The 24,578-nt window shown below is 45.4% G+C and overlaps 1 protein-coding gene across 1 annotated transcript; it reads left to right on the forward strand.

The window, feature by feature from the left end:
* The first annotated feature begins 1,956 nt into the window (after window positions 1–1,956).
* On the forward strand, window positions 1,957–5,082 carry LOC125516174 (tubulin beta-3 chain). The gene is made up of 3 exons (XM_048681657.1): window positions 1,957–2,433; window positions 3,503–3,772; window positions 4,145–5,082. Exons 1-3 carry the CDS (start codon window positions 2,040–2,042, stop codon window positions 4,816–4,818), a joined length of 1,338 nt encoding a protein of 445 aa, XP_048537614.1. The 5' UTR covers window positions 1,957–2,039; the 3' UTR covers window positions 4,819–5,082.
* Window positions 5,083–24,578: the final 19,496 nt, after the last annotated feature.

The following is a 24,578-nucleotide window of genomic DNA, read 5'->3' on the forward strand; positions in this document are numbered from 1 at the left end:
TCTTGGAAGACCTTCACTCCTTGAAAAAGGCTTTCACTGCCAACAACCAACAAGCCCTAGATGCACTCACCGAGGGAAAAAACATATTCGTTTATCCTTATTGGGCAAAAATTTATTATGAAAAAGCCATCAAAGCGTTCCTTTTCTTTTTTGTGGATTACCTAAGATAAACAAACTCAACGAGCTATCCGAAATGGCCACATAGAAGTTTCTCCAGCCACATTTCAAACACAACCACTAAAACCATAAAATTATGTTCTAACCCGTTGCACATTTGAGCATGCTGATTAGGGTATTCACCAAATCACGTCCACCACTTTCCCCAAAAAATATGGCGCACATCGACGTCTGCCAATCGCCCCCCATTTGTTCGGACAAATGTGACGCGATTGGGCGGGGATGGAGGAGAGGGGAGTGAGTTGTGTTTGGCTACGTGTGGAGTGGTGTTGATGTGACAGATAGACCGGGTTTGGAAAATTTCGAATAGTCCAGACATATGTGTGTGTGGGAAGGGGGGGAGGAGTCCGCTTAGTTTTTGTATGTTTTTTGTCAGTGTCCTGATTGTTCAGATGGACAATTGGGGCAATCACAAGGAATACCCTTGTTTATGTCCAACGCCAATAGCCCGCCACACTCATAACCCCTCGGGCTTGAAGGGCATTCGTCAAGGACAATGCCAACGTCAACCCTGCACGGGGCAGACATCATACAAACCAACTTTGCGGCTACAAGGATGCAAGAGAAAGATGATGACTTTGAGATCATAATCTATGAGGTAAAGAGGACGATAAAGGCATCAATGCCAGTTGGAGGGGGGAATTGTAGGGGTGCAACATTGACATTATCTTAACGTAAAATCATATATATGGCGAGGAGAATGTTGAAAATTTCATTTGCCAAAAAAATGAAATCTTCATACAACAAGTAGGAAACAAAGATTAAAAAAGCAGTGTTTCTTTTCATGTCAGCAAAACGCCTCGTCAACCGGTTCTATCCCCACTACCACGTCCTTCTAATGTTTTTTTGGCCAACCGATTATTTAGTCCCATCACACCCATTTTTCGCATATTCTTCATACAATAATCAACCATCTTAGGCCCTGTTTGGGCTTTTGCAGCCTTTTCACTTTACCCAAAAAGCCATAGAAGCTTCTAAATATAGGTGTTTTTATAACTTTATGCACCGGACCACACCTTTTCTTTTCAAGCACCCTTCTCCTGGAGAAGATTCCGCTTCCCTATCCGAACCTAATTTTTCTGACACCCGATCCTACATGGCATGTGAGGCATCACCCTGAGGCTATGCATTGGCCATGCTCTTACATTGATTCATCAAAAGTCAAAAATGCTCCAAAAGCACCTATTTAGAAGTTTTTGTGACTTTTTGACCAAAGTGAAAAAATTGCAAAAGCAGAAGCAAAAACGCAAACAAACAGGCCCAAAAGTTACTTACCTTCTATACCAATTCCACATTAATTACTTACAAACAATTATTTACACAATCATCAAGAGATTTTGATAAACATTTACCGACATTTATTTACACAATCACATGCAGGATTTGATTTAACACGCGCAAGGAAACAAAGAAAACAAAGATGACGGCAACCGTGAGATAGTCACATTTTGGCAGTAAATCTTTCTGCTAAATCAATGAAGCCGGAGACCCCGGATCTTTCAAAAAAGAAAACATTTTGGCAGTAAATCCCATCCTTTGTCTCTCGTCTCGCACCGTGAAATACGAGCATGGCAGACCACACCGCACGCCCACCCGGTCACCCGGTAAACCGCCGACCTGACTCGCCCCCGAAACGCCGCCGCGGAACCGCAAATCACCACCACCCCTCGAAACGATTTCAAATTTCCAACCCCGGTAACCAGCCCCGCACGCTCCCCTCCGCCCACGCCGTTCCAAATAAAACTCCGCTCACCCACGCCCCCCCACTCCCCACAGATCCGTGCCTCCACTCCCCCCTCTCCCTCCCCCTCCGCCCCCCCTCCAAAACCTCGCCGGAACCCTACCCCTCCCCCGCCGCCGCCATGAGGGAGATCCTCCACATCCAGGGCGGCCAGTGCGGCAACCAGATCGGGGCCAAGTTCTGGGAGGTGATCTGCGACGAGCACGGCATCGACCAGACCGGCAAGTACGCCGGCGACTCCGACCTCCAGCTCGAGCGCATCAACGTCTACTACAACGAGGCCAGCGGCGGCCGCTTCGTGCCCCGCGCCGTCCTCATGGACCTCGAGCCGGGCACCATGGACTCCCTCCGCTCGGGGCCCTACGGCCAGATCTTCCGCCCCGACAACTTCGTCTTCGGCCAGTCCGGCGCCGGCAACAACTGGGCCAAGGGCCACTACACCGAGGGCGCCGAGCTCATCGACTCCGTCCTCGACGTCGTCCGCAAGGAGGCCGAGAACTGCGACTGCCTGCAAGGTATACCCTCCTCCGCCTGGATCTGGACCTTTTCCTTCTTCCCGAAATGGATCTCGTGTGGTTTTGGGGCGTGTAGATCTGCTGCCCTTCTTCCGTGTTAAAGCGATCTGTTAGAATGCTATTACGATTACTGGCTTCTCGCCTCGTAGATCTGGCCTTTTGCCCCCTTTGCGCAGGAGGTTGTTCGCGTGGTTCTGAACCTGTAGATCTGGCTTCCAGTACTCATACGATCAGGGTTGACTGTTCATTCTGCTTCTCTACTTGTCGAGGGGGTGCATTTGGATGGTTTATGTGGTTCTAACCACGGAGATCATCGAATAGTAGAATGGATGCGGTAGATATCTGCTACTTTGCTGTGATCAGCTGCATTATGTTGGTCTTTGGCGTGTATGATAGATCCATTGCATTCAAGTTGTTATTTGCGTGTATGAGGTCCAGTGCATTCCTCTGGTTGCATAATTATCTGCGAATTCTATGTTTATTTCTAAGCAGTAGCTGTCCACTCTCTACTACTCTGCTGAGTAAATTACAGTAAATTCTCAAAGAAGATTAAAGCATCAGTAGAGTAGCATGTGTGATGTTGATTTCTCAAGCACCAGTGTGCCTGCTTAGTGATGTGTGTGGATCATAGCATCAGTAGAGTAGCATGTGTGATGTTCATTTCTCAAGCACCAGCGTGCCTGCTTAGTGATGTGTGTGGATCATAGCATCAGTAGAGCAGCATGTCTGATGCTGATTTCTTGAGCACCAGTGTGCCTGCTTAGTGATGTGTGTGGATCAAAGCATCAGTAGAGTAGCATGTCTAATGCTGTTTTCTCGAGCACCAGTGTCCCTGCTTAGTGATGTGTGTGGATCAAAGCATCGGTAGAGTAGCATGCGTGATGTTGATTTCTCAAGCACCTGTGCTTATGAGTCTGCTTGATGTGCTCATTATGTTCCAGTTTTCTCTATGTGTGTGGATTGCTGAACATTACAGAACATAACACTACTCTAGTTATTGGGTTGCCTATTTATTCAAGTGCACACTGAAATGAGAACCGAAATAACCTATGATTCTCATCTATCACAGGATTCCAAGTCTGCCACTCTCTGGGAGGAGGAACTGGTTCTGGTATGGGTACACTGCTCATCTCCAAGATCAGGGAGGAGTACCCAGATAGGATGATGTTGACATTCTCAGTCTTTCCATCACCAAAGGTGTCTGACACTGTGGTGGAACCTTACAATGCTACACTTTCTGTACACCAACTTGTTGAGAACGCTGATGAGTGCATGGTACTTGACAATGAGGCTCTCTATGACATCTGCTTCCGCACTCTGAAGCTTGCTACACCCACATGTAAGTTTGAATGTGCTGTGATTAGTCTTCTGTGCTTAATTCCCATGATCTTGTCCCAGTAATTACAAATACAACATAGAGCTCTACAGTTATCACCAATCAAGACTCCATGATACTAATCTACAGTCATCTCTATACAACTTTGTTCTTGTTTTCTGTTGGTTATATGGGTGTCACATGTATTCCACTATGGTTTTGATACTTACATGAATTATCTATTTCATATGTAGTACTTGTGCCTGTATGATCTGGTGATCTAAAAGACTGAAATGAATATTGGCATTCTTTGTGCTATTACACATTGTTACTCTCATTTCTATCTGGCATCTGTATATTCATTCTTCTCACTCTGTTGCTTCATTCCTTTTTCAGTTGGTGATCTGAACCATCTTATATCTGCAACTATGAGTGGTGTCACTTGCTGCCTCCGCTTCCCCGGTCAGCTGAACTCCGACCTCCGGAAACTCGCAGTCAACTTGATCCCGTTCCCTCGCCTCCATTTCTTCATGGTTGGCTTCGCACCACTGACCTCGAGGGGTTCTCAGCAGTACCGTGCCCTCACTGTTCCTGAGTTGACCCAGCAGATGTGGGACTCAAAGAACATGATGTGTGCTGCTGACCCGCGTCACGGCCGGTACCTCACAGCCTCTGCCATGTTCCGTGGGAAGATGAGCACAAAGGAAGTTGATGAGCAGATGCTGAACGTCCAGAACAAGAACTCGTCATACTTTGTTGAGTGGATACCCAACAATGTGAAGTCAAGCGTGTGTGACATCCCTCCCACAGGCCTGTCAATGTCGTCCACCTTTGTTGGCAACTCCACCTCCATCCAGGAGATGTTCCGCCGTGTGAGCGAGCAGTTCACTGCCATGTTCAGGAGGAAGGCTTTCTTGCACTGGTACACCGGTGAGGGCATGGATGAGATGGAGTTCACCGAGGCCGAGAGCAACATGAACGATCTGGTCGCTGAGTACCAGCAGTACCAGGATGCCACAGCTGACGAAGAGGAAGAGTATGACGAGGAGGAGGAAGAGGAGGCTGCCTAAGCCACCAGACCTCATACGGTCGTCCTGCTGTCTGCTAGATATGCCTTGTGTTTACTATTGCTGTCGATTTGGTGGTGCTTGTGGTGCGGATAGATCTTTAGGTGGTTGATAACACTTATAGATGCTTTTGCTGCTTCGGCGAATCGATATTTTTTGAACTGTTTTTTGTATGTTGATGGTGGTTTTATGCGAATTGTGATATTAGCGTAACTGTGGGCGGACTTGATACTCGCAAATTCGGTAACTATATTTTGTGTCTGTTTACTGTGCGTTTTGGCTCACGATTTCTGAAATTTGGTCTATTGTTGCTGCAAGTTTTCGCAGCTATATGCTCCAACATTTCGAAAAGTTGATTGTATGTTCGGTCATCCCAATGTTGTTTCACTGGAAAACTCCCTTGGCTACACCGAATGATATCGTGAAAATAAACTATGAGTCGCTCTGGCATTGAACCCCAAGGTTTCAGCCTCACTGGCTATTCATCCCAGCCACTGAACTTTTGGGAGATTTTTCCGCATGGTCATAGCAGTTTAGTCAGTTTGGGGCCCTCTTTGGTTCAATGGAATTTACAAGAATTTTGGGCCTGTTCGGTGGATTAGAACCATAAGAATCTACCCCTTTACCTACATACAATTACTCCCTCCGTTCTGAATTACTTGTCGCAAGTACGGATGTATCGGAACGGAGGGAGTAGAAGGCAATAGGACATTTGTTTTGTTTCACGATTACTATTACAAGCACTTATCCTTCAGAAAAGTGTACCGGTTTTTCTCGTGCTGCAAGTGCAACCACACAACTTTTATATACTCCCTCCGTTTCATAATGTAGTGCGTATAGATTTTTTAAAAAATCCAAACTTTGTAAACTTTGACTTTTTGTGTATGTCTGTAGCTCACTTCAACAGATTGCTACTCACCAGGGTTCAAGCCTCGGTGCTTCAATTTTTTTGACTTATTATTTCAGAATTTACGACAATGCACGTTCAGTGTGAGGAGGCGTTTTCGTCGAGCACGAGGCGTCTATGATGACTTCGTCAACCTCAAGATAATATGCCAACTCGGTCTCTCCAAAGTGCTCATAGGTGTAGGGTGTACGTGTGTGCATTTGTAGGAGTGAATGTACGCACGTATATATGAGCGCTTGCATTTGTACTGCGCTAAAAAAACATATTCCATCCTGAAACTTCACAAAAGAAATGTATTGTTTCATAATTTTTAAAACTAAAAATGATGCTTTCGAATTTTTCATTTTGATGTGACCTCTTGCAGCAATTTTTGTATTGTTTCTGCCTTTTTGTAATCTGTAAATGGAAGAGAAGGTTTTAAGGGGAAGTCATTCTTTTCTTTTTGGGTTTAACAATGCACTGCTGCTTTTGTATACTCGGGTTTAGGCACAATAGCGGTTTAGCAGTAAAACAGAGTGGTTCCTTAGAAATGGGCAGCGCTTTGTCTCGTGGGCGCGACTATGTCTCACGTCATGCGAGACGGAGGCAGAGCTCGCCTGAATGACCACGCGAATAGGCTGGCCCAGAGCGCGGAAGGTCACTGCCTCATTTTTTTTGTTTCTCACAATTTTGTTTTCGTTTTCGATTTATTTTTTTAAATACACACACACACACACACACACACACACACACACACACACACACACACTTTACATAATGTTTTGAAAAAGCTTAACCTGCATTTAAAAATGTTAAATGTTTTATACAAAAAATGTTGACCATGCAACCGAAAAATGTATACAATGTGGGTGAAAAAAGTTGATCACGTAACTGCAAAATGTTAATCAATAGTTTAGAAAACGTTTAAAAAAGTATTTCATGTAAATTTAGCATTTGGAATATGTTAAATGTCTATGCAAAAATGTTGATAATGTATAAAAAAATTATATCTTGTATTTTAAATTTTTTTAATCAAGCATTTGAAAAGTGTTAAATGTGTATAGAAAAAAATGCCAAGCACGTATTAAAAAAAGTTAATCATGCATTTAAAAATGTTAAATGTGCATACAAAAAATATTGACCATTTATTAAAAAATGTTGATGTTATATTTGAAAACATTAGCAAAGCATTTCAAAAATATAATTCAATATGTATATAAAATGTTGACCATGTATTAAAAACATAGTTAATCTTGTATTTGAATAAAGTTAAATGTGTATTAAAACTGTATTAAATATATATAGTGTACAATGTCTGTAAAAAAGTAGACATGAAAACATAAGTTCTGAAAAAAAAGTTAAGTGTGTATATAAAAAATGTTAACTATTTGTTTAAGAAATGTTTCAGCTGAATATGAAAAATGTTAAATTTTATTGAAAAAAGTTAACATGTTTTGAACAAAAAAGAAATTGAAAATGACGCAAAACAATAAAAATGAAGAATGTCCAATACAAAGAAAAATGAATAGAAAATAGAGAAAATCAATAAAGAAAAAAAGGAAAACAAACAATACCGAATAAAACAAAGAAAGAAATAGAAGAAATCCAAATAAATAAATAAATAAAGATGCAAAAGAAAAAGACCAATGAAAAACGAGAAAGAAAACAAAAAATCAAAGAAAAATATAAAAGATGATGAAAGCCGAGAAAGAAACAAAGAAAGCCAATGAAATGGCAAAAATAAAACAGAAAAACTAGAAAAATTGAAGAAACAAAGAAAAAAACAAAAAACAACTAAAACCCAAGAAAAGAAAAAAAGAAGTGAAAAAACCCCAAAAAAACTCAACAAAAAGGTAAACAGGAAAAAACTTAAAAAACGAAAAGAAGGAAAAACCCGAAAAAGAATAAACCAAAAAAATAACTGTAGCGATTCGAGTGAACAAGAAAAGCCAGCGATCAGAGGAAACGTGAGAAGCCAGCGAACAAAATGCATACAGAATCGGGCTGGTCCAAATACGAGGGAGACCAACGCGAGTGATCCTTCCATCTCACGTTGAGCGAGAAATAGCTGCTTCCGTGTTGTCTCGCCCGCAGCGAGAAATAGCTCAGACATTTCAAAAATATTTGTGGCATTTAAAAAATTATACTCTGTAAAACGCGGTTTCTGTAATTTTTGAAACAAATTTTTTTTAGCACTGAAAAAAGTTATTACATTTAGAAAAATGTTCACATGTTTGAAAATAATGTTTATACAATATGAAAAATGTTTGTAAAATTTAAAAAATGTTAACATGTATTAAAAATGTTTATATCAATGTTTATCCACATAAATTTAAAGAAAAGTTCATCACGTACTAACAACGTTCAAGGTTTATCTGAAATATGGTTCACATGTATTAAAAAATGTTGACGTGTAGTTGAAAAATGTTTAACATTTATTAAAAAAATCAAACATGTATTTGAAAGAATGTTCATCATTTATTGGAAAAATTCTCAACATGTATCAAAAAAATATGCAATGTGTACACAGGAATATACAAAATTTATTTAAAAAGTAGACATGCAATTTAAAAAATAAGAAAAAATCATATAAAAACCGTAATGAGAAAACACAGAAGAAAAAACTTTGTAATTAAGAACCTTCCAGGAATCGCTTCACCAGGCCGGTCCATTCATTCAATGCAGCGGCTCGCGCCAGGGGCGAGACCGAGCTAAGGAGCTGGCGCTCACAGCCGCCGAATCGTGGGCCGGCCCATGTAGCGACCACGTTCAGTCGCTCGCTAAACTCGCCCCACCTGGTCCCTCGCTCGATCGAGAGCCTCGAGGGCTGTTCGTACGGTCGCGGTTGACCAGGACTGGTCAACCGTTGACTTTAGAAAAAGATGAAAAATTAAAACGAAAATATCACCAAAAAAAGGAAAAATCGAGATTCAAAAAAGTTCAAAGATTTAGAAACCTTCATCCATTTTTTTAAGTCATCAAATTTGGAAAAATTTCACAGAAATTACAAAAAGTCATCAAATTGGAAAAGGGTTCATCAATTTTGAAATAAGTTCGCTGAATTTTAAAAAAGTTCATCAATTTTGAAAAACAGTTCATCGATTTTGAAAAATAGTTCATCGATTTTGAAAAAAAGTTCATCGATTTTTTAAAAAGTTCGTCGATTTTTAAAAAAAGTTCATGGATTGTGAAAAGAGTCCATCGATTTTGAAAAAGAGTTCATCGATTTAGAAAAAAGCTCATCGATTTAGAAAATAGTTCATCGATCTTGAAAAACAGTTCATCGATTGTGAAAGAAAGTTCACCGATTTTGAAAAATAGTTCTTTCAAATTAGCAAAAGAAATATGAAACCGTTCCAAAAAGAAGAAAAAAGAAAAAAAGGCATAACAAAACCATTTCGAATAACAAGGAAAAAGAAATAGGAAAAAGGAATTGTTTTCAGAAGAAAATGTGAAGAAGCAGTAGTTTGGGCAAGTAATATGAGTTAGTGCGGTGGTTGGTGAATGAAGTGAACGACCGTGAGGTTGCGGGATCGAGTCCCATCCGAAGTGCACCTTTTTTCCTCCCGCCGGTTTGCGGAAACAGCTATAACCGGCGCCTGCAGCACTAAATAGAAAATGCCAAACCCTCGAATGTAAACATTTCTTAGAGGGCTACAATGAGAATTGAAGCAAAATAAGAGAGGCCCATACAGAAAATGAAAGCCTGGTGTAAAGTTTAAGAGAAGCCCGAGACCAGCTGATAACATTCCGACTTCATCACATACAAAAAAGAAGAAGTTCGTAACATTCATTCGTCCCTCTGTCTCGAATTGAACAGTGTAATAGTTGAGTCCTGCAGAACGGATTGTTGTGTTTCTCAATAGAAAAGAATGGTATTGTTGGTGAATTGTTGATAGCTTGTTTTCGGCGAAATAAGTAGAGCTCACACACCTGATTCCCGCACGCTGATGAAAGGTCTCATGCCTTGCGCATGTATGCTTTGATTTTTTTTTTTGCTTAAATGCAAGAGGCTGTTTTTTCCACGTAGTAAGTACCGAGTGAGTATACCACATGACACATGTGATGAGCAATCCAAACAATTAAATAAAAAGTACCGAGTGAGTATGGATGTCAAGGAAACTAACAATAAAATATATCACGAACCAATCTGTGGTTGGATAGTTAGAGGGACAGTGGTATCCCCAGCCCACCAGGGGTCAAGTTCTCATGCTTACGACGACGACGAGGCGCCTACGTTGACTTCGTAAATTATAAAATGATATGCCGCTCAGTATTTCGAAAGTGTTCATAGAAGTAGGATGCGTGTGTGTGCATTTATAGAGATGTGTGTATGCATGTATGTATGATCGTTTGCGTTTGTACTGTGTTAAAAAAAAATATCGTCAGGATCATGCAAGAAAAGACGGTTGACGCACAAGCACGCGGATCGTCGGGACAGACAGGAGGGCACGCACTTCGGTTCGGGCTGGTTTCTCCCTTTTCCACGCGCTTTGTAGAAGACGGTGCCACCGTACGTACACGATTGGCCATTGCCTTCTTGTCCAAAACTAGCCGTCACATTACGCTGTTGCTGCTGGAGACCCCGACAGACCTGCACGAGTGCAGCTGCAGCTACGCTGGATTAGCAAGTTTTTTTTTTTGCGAGGTGGATCAGCAAGTTAGGCTCTCGAAGGACCATGGAAATTGAAGCCCGGCCCGCGTAGGCCACCGAGCGGATCTATGGGCCGATCTTCTTGAAAGCAACACGTGCCCGGCCCTGTTTTGACTATGCTGCATTTTAAACGGTGCTAAAGGAGGTGTACAAAAACATATAAAAAAAAAGGAGGTGTACAAAAATGATGCATGCTTGTAGTCGTTTTTTTTTGCGAGTAATGCTTGTAGTCCTTGTTTCCTTTTCGACGGCGACGCGCCTTTCAATCGGGAAGCAGATCTGCGCTTGACTGTTTCACTTGGTTAGCTTCGAATCCCTTAAAAAAAAACTTACTTACCGGAATGGACGGTACGGGTCCACATGGACTCCCACACGCATGCTGCCGCCTTGGAATCAGGGATTAGAGCATCTTCAGCCGCGTCCTTAATAAGGCCCTCAAGCAATTTTTCCGTCGCCGGTGTCGAAAAATCGTCTCAGTCGCGCTTCCGCAGGCCTTTTTTTCGCCGGCTTGGGTTGAAATTGACGCCGGCGGACCCAGACCGAACCCGACACGCTGAGGACACTTGAGAGGGCCGGCCGAAACGTTTTTGGCGTGAAAATCGGCGGACCCTCTTTGGCAGCGACTCGGCTCTTCTCGCCGCTTCGTCGTCCTCATCGCCTCGGTTCCCGCGACGGAATCAATGTCAAAGCTGCCGCGCCGGTCAGCCTCCTTCATTGATGCCTCACGGGCAGCGCAGTGAAGACGGGACGACGCGGGTCCCTCGCCCGCCACGCGTACACCCGGCGGCCACGCGTACGCGCAACGCCTCCGCCTATATAAGCCGCCCCCAGCGCGCCGGTGACGTACAGACTCTCCACCGCCGACGTCGTCGTTCCTCGACATCCCCCTTCCTCCCTCTCTTCTCGTCGTTTCCATTTCAACCATAGCCGAGCGCTTTTCAAGCGATGGCGCGGCGACGAACGGCTTCGGCCGCCGCCACCTTCACGAGGACGAAACTTGGCTCCTTTATGAGGCCGAGTACCCGGTCCCGCCGGACATGCGGGTGCCCGGGGCGTGGAGGATCAGCGCCGGCGGGGTCCCGGTGCCACCGCCGTCTATCCGGGCGGCGCGGCGTGGAAGATCGCGTGTATCCGCGCCAATCTGCCGTAGGCGCCGAGGGAAGGTCCGCGGTACGTCCCGCTGTGGGAGCCCTACTTCCGTCGCCGCCACGCCGAGCAGTTCGAGGCTACCAACGGCGTCGTGCCCTCCGAAAGGCTCAACTCCGAAGGCCGCCGTCGATGGTGGGGCGTGCCCGGCCGCACGCTGGAGGTCGTCCTCGAGTACATCGAGGGCGGCAACACGCCCAGGCTAGAGTACCCCGCTCCCTCGTCCTTCTCCCGCCGACGTGGGAGCTCGTGGACGCCGAGGCGCATGGATCCCGGGGCGTCCACCTCCTCGTCCGGCCGCTCGTCCGGCTCTCCCTGCCTCCGCCCCGTCAAGCCGAAGCCCCAGGACACGCCGGTCAGCCCGCGCACCCGCAGCTCCGGCGTCGGCATCGCCGACTCCTCCCCCACCTCTGGCCGCCTCGTCCTCATCAGGCCGAAGGTGGAGCCCGACCTCCCCGTGGAGTACGACTTCATTGCCCGGCGCGGCCTCTCTGACGAGGCCGCCCTAAAGTGGGCGCGGGACGACTACCTCCACGACGAGATGGTCCGGCAACGCCGAGCCCTGGAGGAGATAGCCGCCCCCAAGCGTGGGCGCAAGGACGAGAACGGTGTGGTGGTCCTCGACAGTGGCGACGACGAGGACGCCCCCGGACCGTCCAACCCTCCGCGCCAACTAGGGGAGGGGTGCAGCAGGGACGGCGGCCGCGGAGGAGGCGACGACGACGACAACGGCGGCGGCGGCGACTACATATAGTTCTACAGGCTCCTCGGCATGTAAAGCTTCAAGGGCGGCGGGCGGGGAGGAACAGCGAGGGCGACGGCGGGCCTAGTAGCGTTTCTTTTCTTCTTTTGTAAAATATTCTAAATATATATGAACTCGCCGAAGTTTGGTTGAATTTGCTCCTTGTTTGTGCCGGATTTTAGTTTAAAAAAACGTGGGTGCCGTGACTGGGGAGCATCACGCCCCCAGCACGCGGTTTGCGCCGGTGCGTCCCTAGGGGACGATTTTTAGCGCATCCTGAGGGGCCAACGGCTGGAGATGCTCTTAGGCCTCCTTTAGTTCATAGGATAGAAATCTTATAGGAATAGAAAAGTCATAGAAAATGAGATGATATGCATCTCTATTTCTATAGAGAAATAGATATCATTTGATGCATAGGATTTGAATTTTTTCATTGAGTCTTAGCTAATGTTTTTTCCTTTAAAATTTAAAGAATTGATTTCTATCCTACATAAAAATAGGAATCCATTCCAACAAATCAAAGGGCTTTTAAAAAAATTCTTTTGCAAATTCTATTCTATAGAAATACTATGAAATTCCTACAAACCAAATGAGGCCTTAACGGTTTGTCTAGAGCTTACGGGTGACAAGTCGAGAGGGTTTGTTTACAGAGGTCGATGCACTACTAACGGCGTACGTACTATTACTAGTCGCGTGAAATCAGCCGTTCGCGACAGATCATATCAACGGAAGCGACCGGTCGGTCGTATCAACTCAAGATCGTAGTACTGTAGTAGGTTGATCTGCGCTGCGCTAGCTAGCCAGCTTCACCGTTCCAATATTCTCCTCCTTTTTCTCTCAAAAGGCGATGGCGACTGCGCCACGAACCGCGAGCACGCCGGCCGCCGGGAGCCTCGGAAGTCGCACGTCGCTCTCGCGGGGGACGGACGGGCTGCGAATACTTGCTTGGTAGTACATGCCGTGGTAGGAAGGGACGCGCCAAAGAAAGAGTAAAGATGGTGTTTCCTTTTGCTACCACTACCACTTGAAATGAGTGCTGGAAGCAGCTTTGGGGTGGCATAAACCAAAATGATAAGCTCGTTTAGTGGATCTTCTTTCGGCAAAGCAAAGAGGGCAGGCAGGCAGCTGGAGTCAAAAGTAGGAGCACCTTGCTACCAGTTCTCGGTGGACGATGGTGAGCGGGCGGTCGATCGTCCGAGAGACAGAAGCAAACCGGGAATTCGGCCGACGGTGAAAGGCGGGAGGGAATTGAGGGGCGTGCACCGTACGTACGTACACGGCCCATAATACCGGGCCGTGCGGTGAAGGGCCGTCGTGGGCTTGGTGACTGTTTGCTGATTGTATGGATAGACCATCGCGCTTGTCTTGCTTCCATTTCTTGGCCACTCTTCTGGGCGGTGCAAAAGAAAAACACAACTCGGTTGATCGACAAGTATTTCTCTTTAGGGAAAAAGGTGCTACCTTTTATTAACTAGTCCGCGGCCAATTCAGCCGCAATAACGTCACAAATACAATCAGAGAAAAAAGAAACAAAAATCTTACCCATATTATTCAGGTAGCCAACTCTAGCTAGATTGTGCGTCGCAGTATTAGCAGAGCGTCTAGCCCAACACACATTAAACTCATCCAGCGCATGCCGAGTAGCTCTTTGATCTCCTCAACGAGAGGGTTGTGCCGTGATCTGTCCAGCTCATTATTCTTCAAAGCATCTATCGTCCCCGGAAGTCAGACTCCCCGATGACCCTGCGTGCTCCAAACTCTAAAGCAAGGTGGATGCCTCTCCGACAAGCCAATAGCTCCGGGTGCTCCGGACCGACGATGGAAGGAAAAAAAAATGGCATGTTCCTCCAATGAACACACCATGATGATCGCGCACGACCGCTCCTCCGCCCCCAGATCCATCGACCTTCGTCGTCTCCCCGTCGATGTTCACCTTGAGCCATCCTTGGACACGTGGTCTGCCAAGACTCCGTGGGCTTCCCTCCCTGTGTGTTGACCGGTGGTGCGTGTGCGTTAGCCCAATCCTCCAGCAGTCTCCAGACACGTTCGACCAAAGAACGAGCATCTTCAACAGCCTTTCCATCTCTTGTAGCATTCCTTGCAAGCCACATGTGATATAACATCATAATCATGACACTCTTGTCAGCCTCGCAAGCCGAACCAAACCAGTTTAGTAACCACCTCTTGAGCGATTCTTGTGACGAGACGAAATTTCGTGGAGTGAACACGTCGTCTCCTCTCTCTCCTTAGTCCTCATTGATCAATGCCCAACAGTGTGCAACAAACGGACAGGACCAAAACCTGTGCAGTATAGTTTCTTCTCTTTCACAAACGCCAGACTACAGACTGTTTTAATCTCCAAGAGCAAGTTTGCCTTTTCAATTTATTTTCTCTGTATTTGAATGATCTAGTCATATAGCGAGCGTTACTATTTGAAACGAATTAGATTCCATTTGATTAATGATGACTTACAATTTGTTAGGTTTTGTTACTGAATCTTCATCAGGTCTACTAGAATTAGGACGCATGATTCGGGTCTTGCAAAGCGTAAGACGAAAGAAAGACTGGAGTCGAGGCCCAATATCTAACGAATGCCCTCAATAGGTATTTGGCTAGTTTACTGCTTTGCTTTCCCTTTACCTTTTTTAGCATTAGTACTTGAAATATGCCTACATATATAATTTTGTGAGGTACAAATATAATGAACTTGAAATTATATAATAAAGTGAGTGTATACTTTACACATATTAGTTGTTCTATTATGTGAATTGTTCGGAATTTTGGCCCACATTTTGGATTTTTCCCAGGGCCCGAATTTCTAGAGACGGCCCTGCTTCATGTAGTAGATGATTAGTTATCTCAATCTCAACACATCAGTGTAGTGGAAGCATCTGTAATCATAATATCGTTCAAACCATCGGTGATTACAAAGGAAGATATTTTTCACACCGCCCACATAAGCCATGCAAACAAAGAACCAATATGTCCTTAAAATTGAGCAAAAGTACAATTTTTTGCTAATGACATGGGCTAGAGCCGGGGGTGTGGATGAACGAACGATCACCATGCATGGGCCTCATCCATCTTTTCCAACTCAGGCATTGCCAGGATTTCAGGTCGGGGTGGTCCAATTTATATAAAAAAATGTTTACACCATCAATACAACAAACAAACATACTAGCAGAGGCCAAAGATATTTAGCCGAGGGGGCCAATGCCCCCCCCCCCTTATGTTTGAATGAAGTAATGAAGAATTTTTATGAGAGGGCTTAGATGGAAAAGTTAGCCTTTTGCCGCCCCACCTTTCAAAATTGTAGAATTGTAGACAAAATATTGCAACAATTCTACAATAAAAATTTTAATTTTTAGTTATTCATCTCAATTTATCAAAATGTTAACGCATTGTAATCAAAAGAACACGTTTCATAAATAATTTGCTTAAATGTTTTAAGAAAAAGTTCACCACGCATATGTAAATGTTGACGCAATGTAATGTTTTCGACCGTGCATTTTTTTTAAACAATCATACTATTCTAAAAAATGTTCGTGACATTTCAAAATGTTCACGTTTCAGGAAATGTTTGTGACATTAAAAAAATGTGAAAGGGTTTCCATAATTTCAAAAAATTATTTGGTACCATTCAAAAACGTTATGACATTTAAAAAAAGTTCACGCACTTCAAACATATGTTGCTGCATTTTTAGAAAATGTCTATTAATGTAAAAAATTATGTTTGTGTAACTTTTAGAAAAAAAAATCAAGGTGTAAAATTGATCAACATGTATTCATAAAAATGTTGAAACATGTACTTTTTAAAAATTGATCATCATGTATTTAAATAATGTTTGTCATGTATAAAAAAATGTTCCGCGGTGATTTAAAAAAATCTTCATCACGATTTTTTCACTCATGTATTCGAAAGTGTTGAACATGTATTTGAAAAATAGTTAACATTTTATAGTGTGTATACACGTTAAATAGTTAACATCATATCGTTCTGATGCAGAGGCCGGAGAGTTTCCTTTTCGAGAAAGAAAAAAAAACTAGATATTAGTGTGGCCCACATAGAAAATGGAAGGCCGATGTAAAGTTAACAGAAGCCCAAGACCAGCTGATAACATTCTTTGGTCCCTCCGTCTCGGTTTTTTCCTAGCCTGTCTGTCTCAAATTGGACAGAGTGTGATAGTTGGGTCTTACAAAATGTTACAAAACCCCCTAAACAATTGTTACAAAATGTACAGTTGTGCTTCTTTGGAAAAAGGTATTGTGGCTGAGATTCTTATAAGTGTTGGCTTGCAACTTCCGGCGAAATAAGTAGAGTTCACACACTATGTGGGACTGCACTACTCCCGTGTTCATAAATATATGTTTTGAATATTTCAATATGGATCACATACCGATGAAAACGAGCAAACAGACACACTAAAATGTTTCTATATGCATCCAATTTAGAAAAGTAATAAGTAGAACATCTTATATTTGTGAACCGTCTGGAGTAGTTGATACTTTTCTTTAACCCCGATACCGTAGAACAATTGTTCTACGGTAATTAGTATAGTTGATAACTTGATAACTCCGGAACCCCGAAACCGTATGCACAGATTTTCTTGTTCAATCTTTTTTGCGGGGGGAAACATTCATTAATCAAGTGGTAACAGTTTTACAATCATCTGTAATTGTTTTATTGTTTAATTAATGTATAGGGGGTGTTTTTTACACGGAGTGCTAAGTAACAAGCTATGGATGTCAAAGGAAGCAAGAACCAAATCTGGTCAGGATCAGCCAAGAAGAGAGGATTGACGCACGAGCACGCGAGTCATCATCGGTTCGGCCTTGTTTTCTCCCTTTTCTACGCGCTTTGTAGAAGTAGTAGAGGCAGTGCCGCTGTCCTATACGTACGTAGGTACACGATTGGTCGCTGCGTTCCTGTCCAAAACTAGCCGTCACGTTGCGCTGTTGGCCCTGCACGAATCCGCGGATCGATCTTCTGGAAATCAATACGTGCCCGGCCAGGTTTTGACCACGCTGCATTTGAGCGGTGCGAGAGCAGGAAAATTACGTGAGGCATGCTTGTACTCTTAGCTTCTCTTTTCTTTTTGAGAGAAGAGAAGAGAAGCTTGTAAGGCGGCGGGCGGCGAGAGGTGGCAGTCAGGTACACGCCGCGGTACGGAAGGGAAGCACGAATCGACAAGATGGCCTCCCTCTGTTCAGTTTATCTAATCATCGTCATCAAGTTGTGTGAGAAAGTAGCGAAAGAGCAAAGTTGGGCTGACGGGGGCGTGAAAAGCCGGAGGAAAATATATGTCTGCACCGTCATCCTCCTCACCCATGCCTGCTTAGAAAAATAGTGCAGGTACCCCTCAAAAAAAATACCGCATGTAATAAATTCGTGGGGAAACGATGGTGATTGTTCCGGCCTGGAGCCCGTGATCCCGGACTGCACGGTACGAGTCCCACGTTTGCCTCCAACGAGATTAACGGTGTGCCTGGAGCTAACCGGTGGCAGGCAGAGAAGGCTTGTTTACAGAAGCCGATGCCTGAGCAACGGCGTACGTCGGGCAGTGCGCTTGCATGCCTCCGTGCACTTTCTTTGCTTAAGCGGCGTTGGCGTCGGCGTGCTGCTGCACCTGCGCCCGGTCTGATTCCTCGTCCGTGACCCACTGATCGATTTATTTGGGTTTCGTGACAGTTCGCTGATTGTGTGGATAGACCACTGTGCTTGTCTTCCTTTCATGTGTTGGTCACTCTTCTGGTCTGGGCGGTGCAAAAGAAAAACACAGCTCGGTCCGTCGACAAGCATTGGTGCTGCACACACGGCACGCAGTAACTGCGGCGTGCATGCCCGTGATGCTCTGTATATGCTCCAGCTAGACATCCATGCAGGAAAGCACCATACGTGTTACGAGTGCAAGTGAAACAATATGGCGTCGGCTGGCAGGTAACTGTGACAAATACGTAGTAGATGCATGCATGAGACGCTTCCGGTGGGTGGGTGAGCAGTGCTTTAGTAACATGCATGGGCCACCATGTCGGCGACTGGGAGGATACACATACTAGTAGATAACACCATCGACTTAGATGGAGCAGCCGATCTGGTCCATGGGCCATGGCTTCCCGGTAGAGATCAGGGTCCGGCCTGAGATTTTGGGACCCGGGCGAACGTAAAATTTGGGGCCCTTAATATAAACATCAAATGCATATTATCTTCAATTTTCTTGTAAGATTCTTCAATGTAAAGTGACTTATGATTGTGTCGATGTCGAAGTCAATGTCATCCACTTCTTGATGCATAATGTTGCCTAACCATTTAAACTCTTTCAGGCATTGTTTATCCCAAATGGTTCAATAATAATTTTAAAATTTAAAAGAATTTTTTTAACTAAGATGGAACAATCACATGCACAGTAATCCGAATAAATCTTTAAACACTGTGACTTTCTTAAATCCTTTACCTCAGTGAAGTGATTCATATCAACCAAAGCAAACAAATATTTAACATGAAAGTCCTTCTCAGCTTCAAGAATTTTATTTTGGCAACTACTTTTATCAAAAGCACGAAGGTTTACTTGAAATTGTAGGGAATAGTGAATTTTTCTTTGCGGGGAGTAGGGGATAGTAATATGACATACAGTACCTCAAATTGATTAGATCGGCATCAATCATTGGACGCTCGGCGATGTTGTCATGTGAATTTTTGGTGGCATACACTCGGCGATGTACGTGTGCACCCCACTCCGGCAGTGCCAATTTTCAGGGCTAGGCGATGTTCATGCTGCGTCATCATCGCATACAGCGCCTCGATACCAATCAGCCCTCCGATGCTTATTTTCAATAGGCTCTGCGACATGGGAACTAGGGTTTGGAGCCTGCAGATAACGGAGAATATAGAAAATTACGGAATAAATCACGCCACACGATTGTTTTTATTTTGGAGGGAGATTGTCTCACGATAGTAAGGAATAAATGGAACGGAAGGACGTGATTTACGTGTGTTACGCTGATTTGTTTCCTCACAATCGTACGCTGCTTTACCTGCGTACCGCCATCCCTTCCTTTCTGGACTTGGGCTGCTTCCTTTTCTTTCTACGTGAAGCTATGGCTAATGGGCTACTTACCTTTATACACACACTACACCTGGGAGGGGGCCCCTAGATCTCGGGGGCCCGGGGCGGCCGCCCCCCTGCCCCCCCTCAGGGCTGGCCCTTGTAGAGATGAATTTAATCGGCATCGACATGGTAAGTACGACCTGTCAAGTCTCACTGAGCTTAATTAATTTGCTGTTGGGAGTGAGACAAACTCACATCACAACCACCGACATTTGAACTGTTGTTGGCACTCGTGGAGCGTATTTCACCACTAGCTAATCCATCTTCTTTTGAGAAAACTATAAAGTGGTATCGCGCTCAGACTGCTCACAATGGGAAGTAACATAGAGTAGTAACTTGTCGATGTTACTAGTCTATATTACTACCTCCATAGTGGATACTCCGTCCGTCACCGTTTTGGAAGGCACAGTTAAATTTGCGTGCGTTTCCACAATAGGCAAGGTTTAGGGCACATTGCATTTATTTCTAGTAGCTAATTAGTACTCCGTATACTATTTCTATATGCATGCGTAGTGTGAATGCTATTTTTTAGCCCATCTCACAACCAATAGATAACCACCTAGGTCCCAGAGAATTTCCAAGCGTGCCTTCTAAACCGTGACGGAGGAAGTAGTAACATATGAGTGGTATCATGAAAGAGTTCATTTATTAGGCTATAGACTCATTATGTCTTGAAATGTGTCATGTTACAGTAACTAGCTAAGTTACCACAAACCCCTCTCTTCTCATTAATTAGCTGCCACATAAGCAATTTTGTATTGAAATGTGTGATGTTACTAGTTAAGTTACTCCCATTGTGGCTAGTCTGGGTCCTCTCCTCCATGTAAACCATGAGATAGACACGGGAGTTCATGCCCCTGAATGGGCAATTCATGCAAATCTTTCACAGTTTACAGACACATTCAAGGATGTAGGGTTCACGGGCCTACCACTGTCCACTCTCCAGCTAGCCTTTGCTCGATGGGTGATCCGGTCCTCCTTCCGTACGCCGTACGTGCCGGACTACGGACGCGGCACGGCCAGCCGGCGAGGGGGCACCGACACCGGCAGCGGCCACCTCACCTGCGACGCGTTGATCATGTCGTCCACCATGAGGCCTCGCTTGGCGCAGGAGGATTCAGGAGGTTTGGAGAGGATGATCCCTGGGAGGCCCAGAATCCCCACGAAACCTCGTCGGCCCATTTGATAGGTGGGGTTTGCACAGCCGAAACCCCTCCGATCCCTTCCAATCCCCTCATACACGCGCGGTTCAGAATTCTCGTCGAGGGCCTCGCGAAAGCAGAACTTCGAGGGCAGCGACAGCGCACGCCTCCTCCATTCTCCGCCTACCAAACGAGTTTCTTCAGGAAGGGGATTGGATGCATGGGAAATTGAGGGGATTGGGTGGAGGAGAGGGATTCACCAAATCCCCTTCAATCCCCACACCTCAAATCCTCATGAATCCCTTCATGTCAAACGAGGCCTTAAGCTCGCGCATCACGCTGCATCCCTTGAAGCCGTTTCACCCCAATCCCCCGCCTCCCTGATGGCTCCAGTTCTTCCAACTTTCTGGTGCAAATGGACATGATCGAAACACGAAAGCTTCGCATAGGACACGGAAGTTTCCGAGAGTTGGTGCTAGTTAGACGCCCATGGAGGCTTCACATAGGACACAATAAAAAAACGCTTCATTCGCTTCTGGCCGTCTCTCCCCAGGGGACGGGCCAGGAGCCAAACCTAACGTCGCCGCCAGCAGTCCCCGCCGTCGTCTTTCTCCTCTGCAGCTGCCGCCAGCCTGAGCCGCGGTGGCGGCAGGTCCGCCACTGAAGGGTGGCGGTGTGTTCTTTTGCTATCGGAGGCTGCCACGTGTGGGGCGATAGAGGCCATGGGCGGAGGTTTCTAGGGCGGCGGCCCTGCGGCGAGTTGGTGGAAGACGGCGATTGGACGCTGTTGGTGTGCGGTGCGCCCGCAGGTGATGCCGGCAGCGCTCGTTGATTCTTCTTCTCCGACTCGTGACCCTAGATCGCATCGGCAATCCTATCCAAGATCACTCGGCCATGTTGTCGCTGAACCTCAACGGTTCTGGGCGCGGCTGTGTTAACTTTGCCAGGCCTAGTGGCGTCATCACAAGGTTCTGGATCTGCTATGGCGTGCTCCTCGGATGCGGATGCATCGCCGACGCCATAAAAGGTTGCATGTTGGTGTGTTTGTTGATTATCAACCATAGATTGTTGCCATCCTGGAATCATCGGCATCGACAACTCCATGGCCCTGATTCAAGAGTGTATACGTGGGGATTCAAGGTGATCGTGTTTAAAGATCGATTGTGTTGCGAAGGTATTATCTTGCATGCTCGTGTTGAGTCGAGATCACCTACTAGCGGTGGCTTTCCCAGAGAGTACTTGCGGTGAATGAGAAGATGACGACGATCCGCTACTCATTGTGTGCATACGGTTTGCGGAACCGTGCACGTGATGACTGTGAGTCAGACGTTCGTCGAATTGCAGCAACTCGGCAAGTAGGGGCAGCGACACAGGATTACTTCGTTCTTGGGGGTGCTCTTTGAGTTCCGCGTCTCGGTTTCTGGGGTGAAAACCCTAGGTCTAGCCTTCATTGGTTGTATCTGGCAATGATGGCTCTCTAGTCGTTTTCTTGTTGAGGGCATTGTTTGGTGGTCGGACCTCTCCGGAGTGAAAACCCATGTTCAGACTTTTGTGGTTAGACATGGCGACGACAGCGCTTGTGCACTGTTAAATTCTAGAAGGCGTCGCGTTGGAGAACCCTTATACTTAGTATAGGTGTCGTTAAAGGTGGTGGTTTGTTCATGTTGATGCGATGCTCTGATCGCTCTGGCGGGGTTTCTTTAATTTTCTCTTTCTTTTTTCTTCTTTCTTTTTTTTCTTTTCGGCTATGTGCTTCCTTCATGTCTAGACTAGCTCTAGACATTTTTGTTGTTGTAGAGGTCTGGTGTATGTGATATATTTTTGATATTAATATATTTCATTTATCGACAAAAAAGCTAGCTACCGCCGTCACCAGTTTCACAATATGACATGGGCTCCTGCTCGGCCACATGACAGTGAAAAATCTAGCCCGGACCGCCTACTTCAATGGACGGATCCATGGATCGATGTTCTCGACGTCGACGTTTTTTTTGAAGCATGAACCATAGAACAATAGTTCTACGGTAATATATTAATATAAAAAGTATTTACAAGCATCAGAAAAAGATAGAAAACAAGACTAGCCAATACCAAGTCTAGGGAACATGTCTACAATTAGAGGTTTGATTCAATCCACTCCTTAATCTTTTGCGCTTTACTGTGTTTGGCGCTGTAAACTGCAAGCATGTCTTTCAAGTAGAACTCCCATGTCATCAGATGGGTTGCAACATTCCTGAAAAATTTATCATTTCTGACTAGCCAAATGCTCCAACAGCTTGCCAAGATGATATCCAGGGCTATATCACTGGGAAATGCGTTCATTCTGATGCAGATCTCATCCAGACTGGAGATGCCCCGAGGCCTGTGGGTAGAATCTTGTTCCAACAAGACCATGCAAAGTCATAGTCCCAAAAAAAGATGTAGTGTCGTTTCTTCCCTATGCTTAGTGCAGTGGGCACAGTTATAGTCCTCCAGGTACATAGATCTTCTTTTCAATAGGTTCCTTGAATTGACTCTGTCATAGAGTAATAACCAGAAAAAAATTGTCTGCTGTTTTCCAAAGAGTTTTGAACACCTGATGGTGTTGGGAAACGTAGTAATTTCAAAAAATTTCCTACGCACACGCAAGATCATGGTGATGCATAGCAACGAGAGGGAAGAGTGTTGTCCACGTACCCCCGTAGACCGAAAGCGGAAGCGTTAGCACAACGCAGTTGATGTAGTCGTACGTCTTCACGATCCGACCGATCAAGTACCGAACACACGGCACCTCTGAGTTCAGCACACGTTCAGCCCGATGACATCCCTCGAACTCCGATCCAGCCGAGTGTTGAGGGAGAGTTTCGTCAGCACGACGGCGTGGTGACGATGATGATGTTCTACCGACGCAGGGTTTCGCCTAAGCACCGCTACAGTATTATCGAGGTGGACTATGGTGAAGGGGGGCACCGCACACGGCTAAAAGATCAAATAAATTGTTGTGTCTCTTGGGTGCCCTCCTGCCCCTGTATATAAAGGAGCAAGGGGGGGGGGAGGTGCGGCCGGCCAGGAGGAGGCACGCCAGGAGGAGTCCTACTCCCACCGGGAGTAGGACTCCCTCCCTTCCTTGTTGGATTAGGAGAAGGGGGAAAAGAGGAGGGAGAGAGGAAGGAAAGGGGGGGCACCCCCTCTCCTTGTCCTATTCGGACTAGAGGGGGAGGGGCGCGCGGCCCTGCCCTAGCCGCCTCTCCTCTTCTCCACTAAGGCCCACTATGGCCCATTAAGCCCCGGGGGTTCCGGTAACCCCTCGGTACTCCGGTAAAATCCCGATTTCACCCGGAACATTTCCGATATCCAAATATAGGCTTCCAATATATCAATCTTCATGTCTCAACCATTTCGAGACTCCTCGTCATGTCCGTAATCATATCCGGAACTCCGAACAACATTCGGTACATCAAAACTCATAAACTCATAATATAACCGTCATCAGAACTTTAAGCGTGCGGACCCTACGGGTTCGAGAACTATGTAGACATGACTGAGACACGTCTCCGGTCAATAACCAATAGCGGAACCTGGATGCTGATATTGGCTCCCACATATTCTACGAAGATCTTTATCGGTCAGACCGCATAACAACATACGTTGTTCCCTTTGTCATCGGTATGTTACTTGCCTGAGATTCGATCGTCGGTATCTCAATACCTAGTTCAATCTCGTTACCGGCAAGTCTCTTTACTCGTTCTGTAATACATCATCCTGCAACTAACTCATTAGTTGCAATGCTTGCAAGGCTTAAATGATGTGCATTACTGAGTGGGCCCAGAGATACCTCTTCGACAATCGGAGTGACAAATCCTAATATCGAAATACGCCAACCCAACAAGTACCTTCGGAGACACCTGTAGAGCACCTTTATAATCACCCAGTTACGTTGTGACGTTTGGTAGCACACAAAGTGTTCCTCTGGTAAACGGGAGTTGCATAATCTCATAGTCATAGGAACATGTATAAGTCATGAAGAAAGCAATAGCAACATACTAAACGATCGAGTGCTAAGCTAACGGAATGGGTCAAGTCAATCACATCATTCTCCTAATGATGT

The sequence above is a fragment of the Triticum urartu genome, chromosome 6, assembly GCF_003073215.2.
Source record: "Triticum urartu cultivar G1812 chromosome 6, Tu2.1, whole genome shotgun sequence".
Lineage (NCBI taxonomy): Eukaryota > Viridiplantae > Streptophyta > Magnoliopsida > Poales > Poaceae > Triticum > Triticum urartu.